This window comes from Solanum verrucosum, unplaced genomic scaffold (genome assembly GCF_900185275.1).
Source record: "Solanum verrucosum unplaced genomic scaffold, falcon-dt-bn FXZP01000230.1, whole genome shotgun sequence".
NCBI classification, from domain to species: Eukaryota; Viridiplantae; Streptophyta; class Magnoliopsida; order Solanales; family Solanaceae; genus Solanum; species Solanum verrucosum.
Window position 1 is genome coordinate 169,834 of NW_026019954.1, and position 18,901 is coordinate 188,734.

General features: G+C 39.5%; 1 protein-coding gene across 1 annotated transcript; it reads left to right on the plus strand.

The window, feature by feature from the left end:
* Nucleotides 1-312: 312 nt before the first annotated feature.
* LOC125814256 (E3 ubiquitin-protein ligase UPL1-like) lies at nucleotides 313-18,080 on the plus strand. Its single transcript, XM_049493718.1, has 18 exons — nucleotides 313-475; nucleotides 635-761; nucleotide 2,285; nucleotides 4,985-5,079; nucleotides 5,153-5,359; nucleotides 5,466-11,988; nucleotides 12,096-13,159; nucleotides 13,333-13,617; nucleotides 13,696-13,900; nucleotides 14,022-14,293; nucleotides 14,380-14,654; nucleotides 15,092-16,211; nucleotides 16,294-16,440; nucleotides 16,515-16,595; nucleotides 16,672-16,897; nucleotides 17,014-17,153; nucleotides 17,237-17,343; nucleotides 17,799-18,080. The coding sequence occupies exons 2-18, from the start codon at nucleotides 666-668 to the stop codon at nucleotides 17,899-17,901; spliced, it is 10,947 nt and encodes a 3,648-aa protein (XP_049349675.1). The 5' UTR covers nucleotides 313-475; nucleotides 635-665; the 3' UTR covers nucleotides 17,902-18,080.
* Nucleotides 18,081-18,901: the final 821 nt, after the last annotated feature.

An 18,901-nucleotide genomic window follows, 5' to 3' on the forward strand; every position in this document is an offset into this window, starting at 1 on the left:
AATATAAATAATAAAATAAATCATTTTAAATTTTTTTTATCTAACACGTCAAATCAAATATAAACATAAATTAATTTTAATTTTTTTTCCGAAATTATTACACTTACCTTAAGAAATAATTTCTTAAAGGCAAAATTAGAAGAGAAGGAAAAAAAGAGGACCAAATAGCCAAACCGACTTGAATAGAAGTCCCTCAAATAGAAGAAGACTCAATTTGTGTGCATCTCTACGTGTATATAAGCTTCTCCCCTGTCATCGTTCCCAGGGTTAGTACTAGTTAGACCAATTTCACACACAAAAGGCAAAAGGAACCCCCTTACCCCCACCTCACCCCCCCTTCTCACCATTTTTCTCTTTCTTGGCTTTGGGGTTTTCCTTGTTCTTCTCCTTCTTCTTCTCTCTATAAACCCTATTTTCTGTACAGTCTTTACACACTCTCTGGATGAGTCGCCCGTCCGTGACTTTGTTAATTCAGGTACCGATAGAATAAATCAGTTACTATCGATTCTGCTTTTGTTGTGTGTTTATTTGATCGATTTAATGTTCTATGCGTTTTTATCTGATGTATTTGAATGTGTGCAGAGATTTTGTTATTTTTTCTCTGATTTGTGTGTTGGATTTGTGTTTTGGTTAGTGAATACAAGGAGAGAAAGTAGAGGTTGGATATGACGACCTTAAGATCGAGTTTGCCGTCCAGGTTACGGCAACTTCTCTCCAGCGAAGGAGCCATTGGTCCATCTATTAAACTCGACTCTGAACCTGTATGTACTCATTTTACTCGTTCCTTTTTTGTTTTTCTTACTTTTATTATGCATTTGGTTGTTTTTGTGTGTTGTTGAACAGTTTCTTTTCATAGTTTTTTTTTGGAATCATTTCACAATGTGCATTTTCAGTGTTGTTTTATTCCAGACGTGTAATGTGTGCTGTTAGGGTTTAGTCTTGCTGTGGAGTTGAGAATCAGAAGTTAATTATTGTATGTTCTGTTGTTTCTTAGGGTTTATTTTTTATTGGAAATCATATTTCATAATGTACCTCTTCTCTATGTGGTTTATTGTTTTTAACTGTTATGTAATCTATACTTTTATTATCAGTCATTTACCTGCTTTTTTTCTTTGAATTTTGTTATTTCTTATGATTGGTACGTGGAAATTCTCTGTCACAAGTGTACTGATGATGCCTGGGTCTGAAACTTAATGTTTCTGTTACAAGTGTATTTATGCCATGTGAGTCAAAAATTGATTATTTTTCTTGTGTAGCAAGAACAGAATTTATAACATACCTCGAGTTTGATTTTGCATTTGGTATTTGGTTACAAGATACTGAAAATATCTAATTGATTTTATATTTTTGCTTACTTCGGTTTGCCACTGGAATTACATTTAAGGTCCTTTCTGCTGCTAAATTTGTTGTTGATTAACCTTTTTGCTTCTTTTTGTGGTCGCTATTGGAAATTGCGGCTATTTGCTTTTATGATTCCTTTGGGTTCTTTTTGTGAAATTTCTATGACAAGTACCCAGTCGTGCTAATTGTTACCACGGTGGAATTCCAGCTCTGTGTTACTGCTATTAGCTATGTACCCATACTTCTTTACCAAGAAAGTATACCTGTCCTTTCCTTCAGAACTGATATCGACATGGTCTCAAGCTTGTTTGAGAGCTGATACTACTAACTATATTAAGGTTCCGGTAGTAAATGTATCAAAAATAATATTGATCTTGACTATCTTTACCAATCTTTACCAGTCAACATCACAACTTTGCAACCACTCATATCAGGGAGATGCTTAGCTCTAGATCCTAGGATCTGAGATTGGATTCTGTTAAAGTTGATGAGAGTTGAAGTTGCAGGCTAATGTATAGGGGATTTATGGATTGGCTATAGTGCTGCGTGAAGTAGCAACTAGCAACTTCTTGTGTGATGCACAACATTTTTTATTCTGATCACGTTTGACTTTTTTGTGTCGAGTAATTCAATTTCTGCAGTCAATGAGTAGCAAATATCTGCCATTGCTCAAAGAAGTCATTGGTTGTAGCTAGTAGGACATTATTAAAGATAAATTAAAAACAAAGAGAACAATTTGGTACATTATTTAAATGAAGCGGAAAATATTAAGGATACTAGAAGGGCTCAAAGCATAAAGATTAATGAAGTTCCCTAACCAGTAACCACTCATAAATACACTCACTAGATGTTGCTTTAAGAAGAATGTTTTTTCCATGGAGGATCACATATGTTAGTTGGTGTTTTATGTTTAAGAATTTAGCTGAAAGTGTAGATCCTGTAGCGTTGCAAGGTGGCTAGTCGGTTATGGAGGGTGGCTCTCAGTTTAATTGGGATGCAATGGGTGATGCCAAGCACAGGAAGGTGGCTCTGCAAAGTTGGTCTGAGAAGGGGAAATAGAAGTCAAACGATAGGGAGGATTACCCCTTTAGCAATCATGTGGGTCATTTAGAAAAAGAGAAATAGGAAGAGTTTTGAAGGGTTGAAACAAGATTTTTAAAGATGTCAAGTAGTGTTTTATCTCTAGATTCATTTGGTCTACTTACGAGGTCCATTTTTGTATAGAGGATTGAATCTCTTTTGTTGAGAACCATATTTGATGTAGGTTCACTTCTTTTGGTATATGGCTTGTATTTGGGGTTTCCCCAATGATAATAAAATTATTTACCTATTAAAAAAAAGAATATTTTTCCTCTTCCATTGGGAGCCGACCCAACTTGTTTGGGACTAAGGCGTAGCTATTGTATTTGTAGCATGAGTACTTCCCCCCGTATAAGCCTACTAGTGTACATGTAGAAAATCTCATTTTACATTTAAGCACAAAAAGGACTAAATTATAGTAGATTGATGCCTTCCTTTGAGGATGGTTTGAGTATGTGAAGAGAATTTGCTCAGATGCGCCGGTAAGGAGGTGAGAGGTTGGTTATGGTAACATCAAGGTGCTGGTTGGATATCACTAAAATTGAGTCTCATTATTGTGATCATTAGCATGTTATCTTTAGAACCTCATAGCTAATAGGATGATGAAATGGGATGACTCTGGAATTGAATATGACAGGAGCTGGTCTAATATGAGACTATCAATTGAAACTGTATAATGTACATGTGTGAATCTCAAATATATTTAGATCTCAAAATAAACAAGATCCATTCGTCTTGGTCTCCTTTAGGGAGCTAGAGTTATCTGATGTTTCCATTAAACTAGCTTTGCTTTTTCTTAAATTCTTCTTTTTGGAGATATCATTTCGTCCATCATCACATTTTTTGAAGTGTTTTAGTACAAACCAAACTGAGATCTATCTGGAAAAAAAGATAGTTTCAGACTGACAGTGGTAATACTATTACTTCGCCAGCATGCATTTATTTTTTGAAGTTCAACTTCAAAACTGTTATTTTTTTTTTGTCCTTTTCTTGTTTCAAACTGACAGTGGTAATACTATTACTTCGCCAGCATACATTTATTTCTTGAAGTTCAACTTTAATACTATTATTTTTCTTTTTGTCCTTTTCTTGTTTCAAACTTACAGTGGTAATACTATTATTTCGCAAGCATACATTTATTTCTTTTTGTCCTTTCTTTTCCCTGTTACTTCTCAATATCAAACAATCTGTCAATCAGCTACATCTCAAGTCCAAACTAGTTGAGGTCAACAATAGATTCTCTATTTTCTTTTTTTCTCAACTCGGGCCAGTCAGTTTTGTTCTGCTAATGGTAGATATCAACAATTTGATTCTTAGTATCCGTTTTACTTTTCGAGCCAACTCATTTTCATTCGACAGTGGTGAATTTGTCTCCTAAGTCAAATAGGAGCTCCTTAAAAGTAGAAGCTATTCTACTTCACACTTGTCCCCATACTAAGATTCAAGTCTAACCAGCAATTTTGACAACAACTGAGCTAATGTAAACTTGATCAAACCAAGACTTTATCCTATATGTGCGAGTACACAATTTTCGTGTGCAGTCTATCTTTTATATATACAACATAAGTTACGTTCTCCCAAAAAGATACAAAAGACTTAATCCTGACTAGGTGGGTACCGGTAAGAATACTTCTACTATGTATTGCAGTCTATCTAAGTTCCTGTTGTTTCTATGAAATTGTGGGGGAGGGGTTGCGACAATTTTCAGCCATTTGATTGGCTCTTCTTTAGCATCTTTGATTATCATTCTTTGGCGCGTATACACACTTGGACCATTCATTTTTTTTTGTTGAAACTTGTGATGTATTCCTCAGCATTTAGGATATGCTGGTGACCTCCATAAAAAGGCTGTAACAAGCCAAAACAGAAGAGTAATTACAGGAATCCTAAGAGATCAACTATCTGTTCAGCATCTTCTATGCATTGTTCTTTACACCAAAAATAGGAAGTTGCAATACAACCCACTTTGATTTTCTGCACAATTGCATTTCCATGACAATCATTGAATTTGATAGTAATTCTCTTCCTTGTTACTTTTCAATGAGTACTCGTTTATGTAGCTGAAGATGCTGGTGTGTTTTGAGGATTGTTATTGTTTATCTTGGTAAAAAATGTTTAGTGACTCTTATGTTTTCTCGGTGTGTTTTATGTTTCTAGCACTGTTGTGTTCCTTAACATCAGGCAAGACCATAGCTATCATAAGAAAACAAAAAGAAAAATCAGGCAATACCATAGTATATTGCACTTTTTTACATTTTATTTGGATGAACTGTGGTTATTCTCGTAGGAGTAATTCTTAAGTTTGTGGGAGCCTTCTAAACATCCTTTCAGGGATCTAGAAATATACATCGATTTAGTCATATGCAAGGAAATAATAAAGCAATAAATCATCTGATTAGTGTCTTGACTTCAGCTGCTTGAAAGAATTGCATGGACTTCTGCTTTTCATACTGTTCTCTGTTGCAGTAGATTCCCGCTTCTATCTTTCCTGCTTCTATCTTTCTTTTCAAGCCTTCTCTCCATTATCTGCTATGATCTTATTGTGCATTTATCTTCATGTCAGCCCCCAAAATAAAGGCCTTTATTGACAAGGTCATCCAGTGTCCATTACAAGATATAGCAATACCTCTTTCTGGTTTCCGCTGGGAGTATGGCAAGGTAAATCCATCTTACCTCTGTTTATCCTGCCTTTATACTTTGGACTTTTACTTATTTGGCCTTCCCTTTTCAGGGAAATTTTCATCACTGGAGACCATTGTTTCTACATTTTGATACATATTTCAAGACCTACTTATGTAGTAGGAAAGATCTTGGCTTGTCTGATAATATATTAGGAGATGATAGCCCTTTCCCCAAGCAAGCAGTTCTACAGATCTTACGTGTGATGCAGATCATACTAGAGAATTGTCATAATAAGGGTTCATTTAGTGGCTTGGAGGTAAGCTGGAGATACTAGAACTTTTCACTCGTTTTTGAATGAATGTCTGTAACAAGTATTCACATGTACTGATGATGTCTGAATTTATTTACTTTGAACCTGGCAGCATTTCATGCTTTTGTTGGCTTCAACAGATCCTGAGATCCTCATTGCAACTTTAGAGACTCTTGCTGTATTAGTAAAAATAAATCCATCGAAGCTACATGCAAGTGGTAAATTGGTTGGGTGTGGTACTATAAATAGCTGTCTCCTGTCACTTGCGCAGGGGTGGGGAAGCAAGGAAGAAGGTCTGGGCTTGTATTATTGTGTTACTGTAAACGAAAGAAGTCAGGATGAAGGCCTATCTTTGTTTCCATCCAATGTGGAAAATGACGGTGACAAGTCACTTTATCACTTGGGTTCCACCCTTTATTTTGAGTTGCATAGTGCCAATGCTCAAAGCAATGCTGAATCTGAGGATGGCGCAGTATCAACGAGCATGAGTGTAATTAACATACCTGATCTCCATGTACGGAAAGAAGAAGATCTGTCGCTAATGAAGTTCTGTATTGAGCAGTACAATGTTCCTCCTGAGCAAAGGTTTGCGTTGCTGACAAGAATCAGATATGCACACGCATTCCGTTCCCCCAGAGTATGCAGACTTTACAGCAAGATTTGCCTTCTTGCTTTCATTGTGCTTGTCCAGGCTAGTGATTCCCATGATGAACTTGCGTCCTTTTTTGCTAATGAACCTGAATACACAAATGAGTTGATCAGGATTGTCAGATCTGAAGAAACCATCTCTGGAAATGTTAGAACGCTAGCAATGAATGCCTTGGGGGCACAATTAGCTGCTTATGCATCATCACATGAGCGGGCAAGGATTTTGAGTGGATCAAGCATCAGTTTTGCTGGTGGTAATCGCATGATCCTCCTGAATGTTTTACAGAGAGCAATCTTGTCACTAAGCAGCTCAAATGACTTGTCATCAGTATCCTTTGTTGAAGCTGTTCTGCAGTTTTACCTGCTACATGTCATATCCTCTTCAAGCTCCGGTAGTGTTATTCGAGGGTCTGGAATGGTGCCAACTTTTTTGCCTCTAGTAGAGGACGCTGATCCTGCACATATACATCTTGTTTGCCTGGCTGTGAAAACACTGCAAAAGCTTCTGGATTATAGTAATGCAGCAGTAACCCTTTTCAAAGATCTAGGTGGAGTTGAGCTTTTGGCTAATAGGTTACAGATAGAAGTGCACAGAGTGATTGCCGTGGCTGGAGATGATGACAATTCTATGGTCATTGGTGAGCATTTTAAATCTAGTGAAGAACAAATATATTCTCAAAAGAGACTTATTAGGGTCTTATTGAAGGCACTTGGGTCTGCTACCTATGCTCCTGCAAATTCGGCCAGATCACAGGGTTCTAATGATGCATCTTTACCTGCCACTTTGTGTCTGCTATTTAGTAATGTGGAAAAATTTGGAGGGGATATCTATTCCTCGGCCGTGACTGTTATGAGTGAAATAATTCACAAAGACCCGACATGTTTTCCTGCTCTGCATGAGTTGGGTCTTCCTATTGCTTTTTTGTCTTCAGTGGTATCTGGGATACTACCGTCTCCAAAAGCTCTTACTTGTGTGCCTAATGGTCTAGGTGCAATTTGCCTTAATCCGAAGGGACTGGAGTCGGTAAAAGAAACTTCAGCGTTGCGTTTCCTTGTTGACATATTTACCAACAAGAAGTACGTGGTAGCTATGAATGAAGGTATTGTCCCGTTGGCAAATGCTGTAGAAGAGCTGTTACGCCATGTATCTTCACTGAGAGGTACTGGAGTGGATTTAATTATTGAGATTGTTAACAGTATTGCTTCACGTGGTGATGGTGAACATGCTGAGTCATCAGGGAAATCAAGTGAGACTACTGAAATGGACACGGACACAGATAACAGAGAGAGTGTTGCATCCAGCTCATTGGTTGAATCAACTTATTCTTCTGGGGAAACTATCAGTGATGAACAGTTCATTCAGTTGGCTGTCTTTCATGTGATGGTACTTGTTCATCGTACAATGGAGAACTCTGAAACTTGTCGGTTATTTGTGGAGAAGTCGGGCATTGAATCTTTGTTGAAACTACTCCTACGGCCGAGTGTTGCACAGTCATCTGAAGGGATGTCCATAGCATTACACAGCACCATGGTCTTCAAGACTTTCACCCAACATCACTCTGCTGCTCTGGCTCGTGCTTTCTGTTTCTTTCTCAAGGATCATTTGAAAAAAGCGCTGTCTGGATTTGATGTGGTTTCTGGTGCTTTTATGTTGGATCCTAAAAGTACTCCAGATAGGACATTCTCTTCACTTTTTCTAGTTGAGTTTCTTTTATTTCTGGCTGCCTCCAAAGACAACCGATGGGTAACTGCTCTGTTAACAGAGTTTGGAAATGGAAGCAAAGATGTCTTGGAAGATATTGGTCGTATTCATCGTGAAATTCTTTGGCAGTTAGCGTTGCTTGAAGAATCTAAGGTTGATGTTGAGGAAGGTAGTGCTGGTGCAACTGATGAGGCACGGCAGTCAGAATTGAGTACAACTGATTCTGAAGAACAAAGATTAAATTCCTTCAGACAGTTCCTTGACCCGTTACTTCGCAGGAGGATGTCAGGGTGGAGTTTTGAATCACAGTTTTTTGATCTGATCAATCTATATCGTGATCTGACTAGAGCTTCTAGTATTCAGCAACGTCAGACCACCGATGGTCCTTCAAATGTCCGGATAGAAGTTAGTCATCAATCACAACAAGCAGGTTCTCTTGATGATGCTGGTGCCAGTAATAGAAAAGAGGACAAACAGAGGTCATATTATCATTCTTGCCGTGATATGGTGAAATCCCTGTCAATCCATATCACCCATTTGTTTCAAGAGATGGGCAAGGTAATGCTACTTCCATCACGTAGGCGGGATGATACACTCAATGTGTCAGCTCCCTCAAAATCTGTTGCTTCAACTTTTGCTTCAATTGCTATTGATCACATGAATTTTGGAGGTCATGTAACTTCTGGATCGGAGGCATCTGTGTCGACCAAATGTCGTTATTTTGGCAAGGTTATTGAATTTATTGATGGTATTCTGCTGGACAAGCCTGATTCTTGCAATGCTGTTATATTAAATTGCCTTTATGGGCGTGGGGTTATTCAGTCAGTGTTAACTACGTTTGAAGCTACTAGTCAGTTGCTCTTTGCTGTCAATAGAGCTCCTACTTCTCCTATGGAGACTGATGAGACACATACCAGGCAGGATGGAGTTGAGGATGCGGACCGTTCATGGATATATGGTCCCTTAGGTAGTTATGGGAAGCTGATGGATCATCTGGCGACTTCATCTTTAATTCTATCTCCTTTCACAAAGCATTTACTGACTCAACCTTTGGTTAGTGGTGATATCCCATTTCCACGGGATGAGGAGACATTTGTAAAGGTTCTTCAATCCATGGTATTGAAGACTGTACTTCCCGTTTGGACTCATCCACAATTCACAGAATGCAATTATGATTTCATTGCAGCTGTTCTCAACATCATTAGGCACATCTACTCTGGAGTAGAAGTCAAAAACACAAACAGTACTGCTGCTCGTGTGTCTGGTCCTCCCCCAAATGAAACTACAATTTCTACAATTGTTGAAATGGGGTTCTCCAGGAATAGAGCAGAAGAGGCTTTGAGGCAGGTTGGTTCGAACAGTGTTGAGCTGGCAATGGAGTGGTTGTTCTCGCATCCAGAGGAAGTACAAGAAGATGATGAACTTGCCCGTGCCCTTGCCATGTCACTTGGGAACTCTGGATCGGAGGCAAAGGAAGATGTTCCCAAAGAAAGCAGCGTGACCATTGAAGAAGAAATGGTTCAGCCTCCTCCTGTTGATGAGTTGTTGTCCACATGCCGAAAGCTTCTACAGATGAAAGACTCTCTTGCTTTTCCTGTCAGGGATCTTCTTGTGATGATATGCTCCCAGAATGATGGTGAACATCGGTCGGCTGTGGTTTCTTTTATTGTTGAACAAGTGAAGCTTTCTAGTAATATGTCTGAGGATGGAAACCGCAGCATTCTTTCTAATCTCTTTCATGTTCTTGCTCTGATTCTTAATGAAGATACTGATGCCAGAGAGATAGCTGCAAAGAATGGTTTGGTGAATGTCTCATCTGATCTTCTTTCACAATGGATTTCCAGTACATTTGATAGGGAGAAAGTCCCCAAATGGGTGACAGCAGCTTTTGTTGCTATTGATCGGCTTGCTCAAGTGGATCAGAAGGTGAATGCTGATATACTGGAACAGCTTAAGGGAGATGACGCTACACAGAAATCAGTTTCGATCAACGAGGATAAGTATAATAAGTTGCAGTCTTCTTTGTCTCCAAAATATCTGGATGTCCAAGAGCAGAAGCAGCTTGTTGAAATAGCTTGTGGTTGTATGAGAAACCAGCTTCCCTCGGAAACAATGCATGCTGTGTTGCAGCTGTGTGCAACTCTTACAAGAACTCACTCTGTTGCTGTTAACTTTCTGGATGCCGGTGGATTGCAGTTGCTGCTTTCCTTGCCGACCAGCAGCTTGTTTATTGGGTTTGACAACATCGCCGCTACTATAATAAGACATGTTCTTGAGGATCCCCAGACTCTACAGCAAGCTATGGAAGCAGAGATACGGCATAATGTTGTGTCTGCTTCTAATAGACAGTCAAGTGGAAGGCTCACACCTCGTAATTTCCTGTTGAATTTGACTTCTGTTATTCAGCGGGATCCAGTGATTTTCATGCGGGCTGCTCGTTCTGTGTGCCAAGTGGAGATGGTTGGTGAACGACCTTATGTGGTCTTGTTGAGGGACCGTGAGAAGGACAAAAAGGACAAAGACAGGGAGAAAGAGAAATCAGAAGACAAAGATAAAATGCAGAATGCAGATTTGAAGTCTGGTGTTGGTAATGTGAGCCATGGAGTGCATGGCAAGAGTCTTGATGCGAGTTCTAAGAATGTGAAAGTTCATCGAAAGCCGCCTCACAGCTTTGTAAGCGTTATTGAGCTTCTCTTGGATCCAGTTGTCAAGTTTGTTCCTCCTTTGAAAGATGAACCAGCAACAAAAGAGAACCTTGGTTCAACGGATATGGAGATTGATATTTCTGCGAACAAGGGCAAAGGGAAAGCTATCGCCTCTGCTTCTGAAGCAAGTGAAGCTGATAACCATGAATTGTCTGCATATATGGCTAAGATTGTATTCATTTTGAAGCTTCTGACTGAGATTCTTTTGATGTATACTGCTTCAGTTCACATTTTGCTTAGAAAAGATTCTGAAGTTAGCAGTTGCATAGCTGTTCCTTTACGGACAGGGCACCTTGCTGGTGGAATTTTTCATCATATTCTTCACAAGTTTTTACCGTATACCAAGAGTTCTAAGAAAGAGAGAAAAACTGATGTGGACTGGAGGCAAAAACTTTCAAGCAGAGCTAGCCAGTTTCTCGTGGCATCTTGTGTTCGCTCAACAGAGGCAAGGAAAAGAATCTTTACTGAGATTAACAGTGTGTTTAGTGATTTTATTGAGTTTGGAAGTGGTTTTAGGGCACCTGGAATCAAAATTCAAGCTTTTATTGATCTTCTCAGTGATGTACTGACTGCTCGTGCACCTACAGGTTCTTCCATCTCAGCAGAAGCTTCAGCTACTTTCATAGATGTCGGTCTGGTTCAATCTCTGACCCGAGCTCTTCATGTCTTGGACCTGGATCATACTGATTCTTCCAAGGTTGTTACTGGTGTTGTAAAAGTTCTGGAGTTGGTAACAAAGGAGCATGTCCATGCGGCTGAGTCCAATGCTGGAAGGGGAGAACAGTCAACAAAAACTCAGGATCATAATCAATCTGGAACTGCTATTGATGCCCTTGCAGTCCTGGCTAATGAAACTTTATCACAGCCTAATGTGAATTCAGTGCCAACAGATCACATTGAGCCCTTTGGCGCAGCTCAAAACTTTGGTGGGTCTGAAGCTGTCACTGATGATATGGAACATGACCAGGATATTGATGGAGGTTTTGGTCCATCCAATGAAGATGATTACATGCATGAAAGTAATGAGGACACTAGAAATCTGGAAAATGGCCTTGAGATAAGATTTGAAATCCAGCCTGATGTACAAGAGCATCTTGATGAAGATGAGGATGATGAGGACGATGATGATGATGATGAGATGTCAGGTGATGAAGGAGATGAGGTTGATGAAGACGAAGAGGGGGATGAAGAACATAATGACCTCGAGGAAGATGAAGCTCATCACTTACAACATCCTGATACTGATCAAGATGACCAAGAGATTGATGAAGATGACTTTGATGAGGAGGTAATGGATGAAGAGGATGAGGATGAGGAGGATGGTGTAATACTTCGTCTGGGTGATGGAATGAATGGAATAAATGTATTTGACCATATTGAAGTTTTTGGTCGAGAGCATAGTCTCTCCAGTGAAACTTTACATGTTATGCCTGTTGAAGTTTTTGGCTCTAGGCGCCAGGGTCGCACGACATCCATCTACAATCTTTTGGGAAGAGGTGGTGACAGCATTGCTCCTTCACAACATCCCCTTCTGGTGGAACCCTCTTCCTTGCTGCAGTTGGGTCAGCCACGTCAATCAGGTATCTGTACTACTGGTTAATATCGTAATTTTTATCTGATGAGAAATCTCATTGCTTTTGTTTATTGGTTTCAAAAAATATCTCATTGCTTTCTTCCTTTTCATCAGAGAGTATCCGTGATGCTTATTCCGATAGGAGCTCAGAAGGAACCTCATCGCGCTTGGATTCTGTTTTCCGTTCTCTCCGGAGCAGTCGTCATGGCCAACGGTTCAATTTTTGGACCAATGATAACCAACAAAGCGGTGGATCAGGTGCCTCTGCTCTTCCACAGGGTTTTGAGGATTTGCTTGTTTCCCACTTGAGGCGGCCTAGCCCTGAGAAATCAGCTGATCAAGATGCTACAGAAGGGTCTCAGAATAGAGGTGAGGCCACCCAGTTTGTTGGATCAGGTGAAATGGCAGCTGAAAGTGCTATGGAGAACAATAACAACAATGAAGCCAGAGATGCCTCTACCCCCTCAACAGTGTTGGATGAATCTGGTGGTGCTAATGTGACACCTGTAGCAAATGTGTCTTCTCAGGGAACAGATGCACCAAGTAGCCAATCTCAACCTGTCGAAATGCAGTTTGAACAGAACGATGTTGCCATAAGGGATGTTGAGGCAGTTAGCCAAGAAAGCAGTGGAAGTGGTGCAACTCTGGGTGAAAGTCTTCGAAGTCTTGATGTTGAAATTGGAAGTGCCGATGGGCATGATGATGGTGGTGATAGACAAGGTTCAGCAGATGCTCGAATTAGGAGGACTAATGTATCGTTTGGAAATTCTACTCAGGTAAGTGCGAGGGACATTGCCCTTCACAGTGTATCTGAAGCTTCAGAACATCCAAATCAAGAAGCAGAACAAAGTGGACCCAATGATGAACAGCAACGTAATGTAGATGCTGATTCTGGATCAATTGATCCTGCATTTCTAGAGGCGCTTCCTGAGGAGTTGCGAGCCGAGGTTCTCTCAGCTCAACAGGGTCAAGCAACTCAACCACCAAATTCTGAGCCTCAAAATGGTGGAGATATTGATCCAGAATTTCTGGCAGCCCTTCCGTCTGACATCCGAGAAGAAGTGTTGGCACAGCAAAGGGCACAGCGGCTGCAGCAGTCGCAAGAATTAGAAGGCCAGCCTGTTGAGATGGACACTGTGTCAATTATTGCTACATTCCCTTCAGAACTACGGGAAGAGGTACTTCTTTAGATGAATTAAGTGTAATCGATGTGAATTTTTGTTTCATTTACTCTATTACAAGTAGCGACCTTGTTTTCCTATTTCTTTTTTTTTTTTTCAAGTTCTGATTTTAGTTTGGTTTTCTTGAATCCTTTTATGGCTATTATTGGATCTGACATTGTATCTCGCAGGTCCTTCTGACATCTTCTGATGCCATTCTTGCTAATTTAACACCTGCTCTTGTGGCGGAAGCAAATATGTTGCGTGAGAGGTTTGCACGTAGGTATAACCGAACACTTTTTGGTATGTATCCTAGAAGTCGTAGAGGCGACTCTAGGCGGAATGAACAATTGGACAGGGCTGGTGGAACCCTTTCACGTAGATCAGCTGGAAGTAAGCCTCTGGAGGCAGATGGGTCTCCCTTAGTCGACACTGAGGGCTTAAGAGCTTTGGTGCGGTTGCTCCGCGTATTCCAGGTATAAACTTGGTGAGGTTGAATTACTGTTTTTCTTGCTTCTATGATTTGAACATTGACACCTCTGGTTCTTTTGCAGCCAATTTACAAAGTTCCTCTACAGAGGCTGATGTTGAATCTCAGTGCACATGCAGAAACAAGAACTGCTTTAGTGAAAATATTTATGGACTTGTTGATGCTTGATGTCGGACAGCCTGCTAATGATCTGAATACAGCTGAACCCCCATATCGACTATATGGTTGCCAAAGTAATGTGATGTATTCGCGTCCTCAACATCTTGATGGTGAGACCTTATCATCTTGCTTAACTTTTTATCATGCATCAGTATCACTTCTATTGTTACTACTGTTGTATTTGTGTTGTTTTTTGCCTTGGCTAAATTTTATTTATCTCATGGCTTGTAGGAATTCCTCCATTGCTATCTCGTCGTGTTCTTGAGACACTTACATACTTGGCAAAGAACCATTCTTTAGTTGCAAAGACTCTACTTGAATTCAGGCTCCCTCGACCAGTGCTGGAAGGGCCAATAGTTCCAGATCAGAGGCGGGGAAAAGCTGTTATGGTTGAGGCTGATGGACCAGATAGATGGCAGCTTGAAGGACAAGTATCTCTTGCATTGCTTTTGGGCCTCTTGAATCATCCCCTTTATTTGAGAAGTGTTGCACATCTAGAGCAGGTAGTTTGCACAAGTAGGATGTCTCTTTGAGTAGTCATTATCTGGTGTTTCTTGCTGTCGTTAACTAATTTCCTTTTTGTATCTAGCTGTTAAATCTGCTAGATGTTGTAGTCCAAAACACAGAAAGCAAATCAAATGCGCGTGAAGAACCTGGCACATCCTCTACAGAGCAACTGACTGGTCCTCCAATCCAATCTGCTGCAGAAATGAATACTGAATCTCATGCAGCTTCATCTGAGGTTGAGGACAAATCTGGAGCATCGTCCTCTGTTGCAAGCAGAGACCAAAGTACTGAAAGTATTCTACTCAGTCTACCACAATTAGAGCTTCGACGCCTGTGCTCATTGCTTGCCAGAGAAGGGTAAGCTAGTTCCTAATCCTGTGATGTGTATTTGAAATTGTAGATACTATGGTTTGATGTGACAAGTTCTGTAGATATTATTTCTGTGAGACACTCCTTAATTTAGAGACTTGTGTGTTTGCCAGCAGGTTGATAATACTTTACTAATTTTGCACTTAACATATTTTCATTCTTGTTTTAAAAGTGGGATCAGTAAATTAACTGACTGCTTGGTGTGACGGTCTTGTCAAAATTTCCGTGCCTATGGCTTCTATTTCAGGCATTGAATTATCTGTTTGGTTGTACATGCACTTATTTGATATTTTAATACTTTGCTATTGTCTTCACATGACCAAGTAATTTTGAACCTTCAGTGGGTTATTTTTACTCGAGTCTCGCTGAATAATGTATTACTTTATTTGTTATTGAAGCTTTTTAATGCTTTCTTCTTTTATCAGTCTTTCAGACAATGCTTACTCTTTGGTAGCTGAGGTACTGAAAAAGTTGGTGGCCATAGCTCCTGCCATTTGTCATTTATTTATTACTGAGCTTGCTGGCTCTGTGCAAAGTCTGACCAGATCTGCGATGGATGAGTTAAACAAGTTTAGGGAAGTGGAAAAAGCACTGCTCAGTACCACTTCAACTGATGGCGCTGTGATACTCAGGGTTTTACAAGCCTTAAGCTCTCTTGTTGCTTCAATTGGCGACAAGAACAACGAGAATCAAATTATTTCTGAGAAGGAGCACGGTGCTACTATCTCCCTGGTTTGGGACATTAACACAGCTTTAGAACCTCTATGGCAGGAGCTAAGCACTTGCATTAGCACAATAGAGAGTTTTTCTGAAACAGCACCCAACCTGCCTCGTTCATCCATTGTTACCTTATCTAAACCTGCTGGAGCAATGCCTCCGCTCCCTGCAGGCACACAAAACATTTTACCGTACATAGAGTCCTTTTTTGTGATGTGTGAGAAGTTGCATCCTGGGCATTTGGGTGCAGGGCAGGAGTTCAGTATTGCGACAGTTCCTGATCCAGAAGAAGCTACTGCATCTGCTATGCAGCCAAAAACACCTACATCGGCAACAAAAGTTGATGAGAAGCACATTGCTTTTGTAAAATTTGCAGAGAAGCACAAAAAACTTCTTAATGCTTTTGTTCGGCAGAATCCTGGACTACTGGAGAAGTCTTTCTCCATCATGCTGAAGGTTCCTCGTTTTGTTGATTTTGACAATAAAAGGTCATACTTTAGATCTAAGATTAAACATCAACACGATCATCATCACAGTCCTCTGAGAATTTCTGTGAGAAGAGCTTATATACTTGAAGATTCATATAATCAGCTTCGCATGAGGACAACTCAAGAATTGAAAGGGAGATTGACTGTACATTTCCAAGGGGAAGAAGGAATTGATGCTGGTGGACTTACTAGGGAATGGTATCAGTTACTGTCCAGAGTAATTTTTGACAAGGGAGCACTATTGTTTACTACAGTTGGCAATGAAGCAACATTTCAGCCAAATCCCAACTCTGTTTACCAAACTGAGCACCTCTCATACTTCAAATTTGTTGGGCGAGTTGTGAGTATTTTCCTTCTTGGTTCTGTTTGCTTGAGTCATTTAATTTAAACAATAACTAATGTGCTTTATGTAAATATCCCAGGTTGGCAAGGCACTATTTGATGGTCAACTTCTTGATGTTCATTTTACACGGTCCTTCTACAAGCACATACTTGGTGCTAAAGTGACATATCATGATATTGAAGCTATTGATCCTGACTACTTCAAAAATTTGAAATGGCTGCTTGAGGTGCAGTGCTTTCTCTGTTCTCTGTGATTATATGGTTAAAAGTTTGCTCTGCTCACGTTTCTTGTTTTGTGTAGAATGACATAAGTGATATTTTAGACCTTACATTCAGTATTGATGCTGATGAAGAGAAGTTGATACTTTATGAACGCAATGAGGTATGAGTTCTTCTGCGGCAATTGAATTTTAAGCATTTTTGTTACTAAGGCTCTGATTGCAACTTTTTTAATGCAGGTGACTGACTATGAACTAATCCCGGGTGGACGAAATATCAGAGTCACTGAGGAAAATAAGCAACAGTATGTTGACTTGGTTGCTGAGCATCGGTTGACGACTGCTATCCGTCCTCAGATAAATGCATTTTTGGAAGGATTCAGTGAATTGATTCCGCGAGAGCTGATCTCTATTTTTCATGACAAGGAACTTGAGTTGTTAATTAGCGGTCTTCCAGACATCGATCGTATGTTTCACTATTTCCTTTGCTTGTTAATTCATGTGGTAATTCTATCTTAGATAGTTATTGTCAATATCAAGATAGAGTTGCTTCTTACAATTAATTTACCCCTTGCTTTGCAGTTGATGACTTAAGGGCAAATACAGAATATTCTGGATACAGCCCAGCTTCACCTGTTATTCAGTGGTTTTGGGAAGTTGTTCAAGCTTTTAGCAAGGAAGACAAAGCTCGCCTTCTTCAATTTGTCACTGGAACCTCAAAGGTAGTTTGTTGCTTTCATTTGATTATAGTTGCATGTTAAATGTCTCCTGCAATCATCTAACAAATCTTTGTGAACTTCTCCAGGTGCCGTTGGAAGGGTTTAGTGCACTGCAAGGAATTTCAGGTTCCCAGAAATTTCAGATCCACAAAGCTTATGGCAGTGCTGATCACTTGCCTTCAGCACATACATGGTAATTATTTAATCATCTGAAACTAAATTATGATTGCCCTCGTGATGCTGAAGATTTCTGCCAGTAAAACATCCGTGTTGCTTCTCCCAAGTTACTCTAACCTTCTTTCATTTATGATGCCATTCTAATTTACCTGTATTGCTGAAGATTCCAGTAGAAGTCAATGTTGCTTCCTCTTCCAAATTTTACTTCTCTTGCTTTCCTTTTTATGTGCATCCTAATTTACTCAATTGAATTGACCGCTCCTCTCTATGAGATGGGCTTTCTTATCTGAGTATTTCAATTAAATGTTGACTAATATTAGTATTAACCTAATCCTGAATCACATTTCAACTACTAACAGCAAGTAAAAACTTCCTTCTTTGAGATCGGAGGGAGTGTTGTGAATTCTACTTGTATTTCTTCTGTACTTGTTATACTGTGAACACTTCTTAACTATTATTTGCTGTGTGCAGTTTTAACCAGTTGGATCTACCAGAGTACCCCTCTAAAGAGCATCTGGAGGAGAGACTACTGCTTGCCATTCATGAAGCCAACGAAGGATTTGGATTTGGTTAAAACACTAATGGGTGTCTGAATTAGATTCTGTAGATAACTTCCATGTTAAAAAAGAGATTTTTTATTTATTTATACAGGAGAACAGTCTAAGGGCATTTTAAGTCTGTGAGATACCTGTCTATAATGCTGTACAGTCTATTTGCTATGCCAAATGATCCTGGCAGTTCTTTTTTTGGCAATCGTTTCTTTATCTTCTCTTTTCCCTTTGTTTCTCTACTTTCTGCTCGTCTTTGTCGCTGTTGTTGCCTGTAGGAGAAAAACATAAGGCGTTACAAATTTCTTACTCCCATGCTTGCTATTCTGAATGCTGCTGTGAGAGTAGACCATTCCTTTTTCTATGCGATGTTCTCATTATTGTCGTTCATCAAGTACCTTAAAGGTCAAACTGCAACACAGATCAAAGACTATCTGTAGTATATATAACTAATGGCGTGACATTTTCATAGGGACATGTAAATTACAATTTCTTGTGTACTTGCACTACTGTGCACTATGATAAGATGTAAAGTAGGTGTGGACTTTTGGCATAATTACTTCAACTTTTGCTGCTTATACTTTGGGTAGTTGGGTTCGGCCAAAACCTAAATTCATACCCGAAAGTTTAAAGTTTGAAGAGCCTGAAATTTATAATTTTAGGACTGATGGTAGGCTCTCTCGATCTGAATTTAAACTTCATTCATTTGTGATCGAGGAAGGCATAGAATTAAAAAATTATAAATCACTTGTTTTAAATGAGTTAGGTGTCTGGATCAAATCTCGTGAAGTACGGGAGCTAGAAACACAAATTTGTGCAAGTATGAATGTCTTTATGATATGTGGCCAAATATTAATGAAGGTTGTCAATGATGTCTTCAATTTAAAGAGTTAAGTAATTTTCGCGATACTTAGATAAATTCAAATAACTTTTCGCAATAAATAATAATGTAATAAATTTAAAGACAAATGACTATTAATAAAACGAAAAAGTAACCATGGTACTAGAGGGAATATTTTCTACAAT

What these genes read in the sequence shown, in the direction of transcription:
- LOC125814256 (XM_049493718.1), top strand. Translation starts at nt 666, where the DNA reads ATGACGACCTTAAGATCGAGTTTGCCGTCCAGGTTACGGCAACTTCTC. An exon ending in TCCGCTGGGAGTATGGCAAG is followed by an intron (nt 5,080 to 5,152) that starts GTAAATCCATCT and finishes TTCCCTTTTCAG; the next exon opens with GGAAATTTTCATCACTGGAG. An exon ending in TCAAATTTGTTGGGCGAGTT is followed by an intron (nt 16,212 to 16,293) that starts GTGAGTATTTTC and finishes TAAATATCCCAG; the next exon opens with GTTGGCAAGGCACTATTTGA.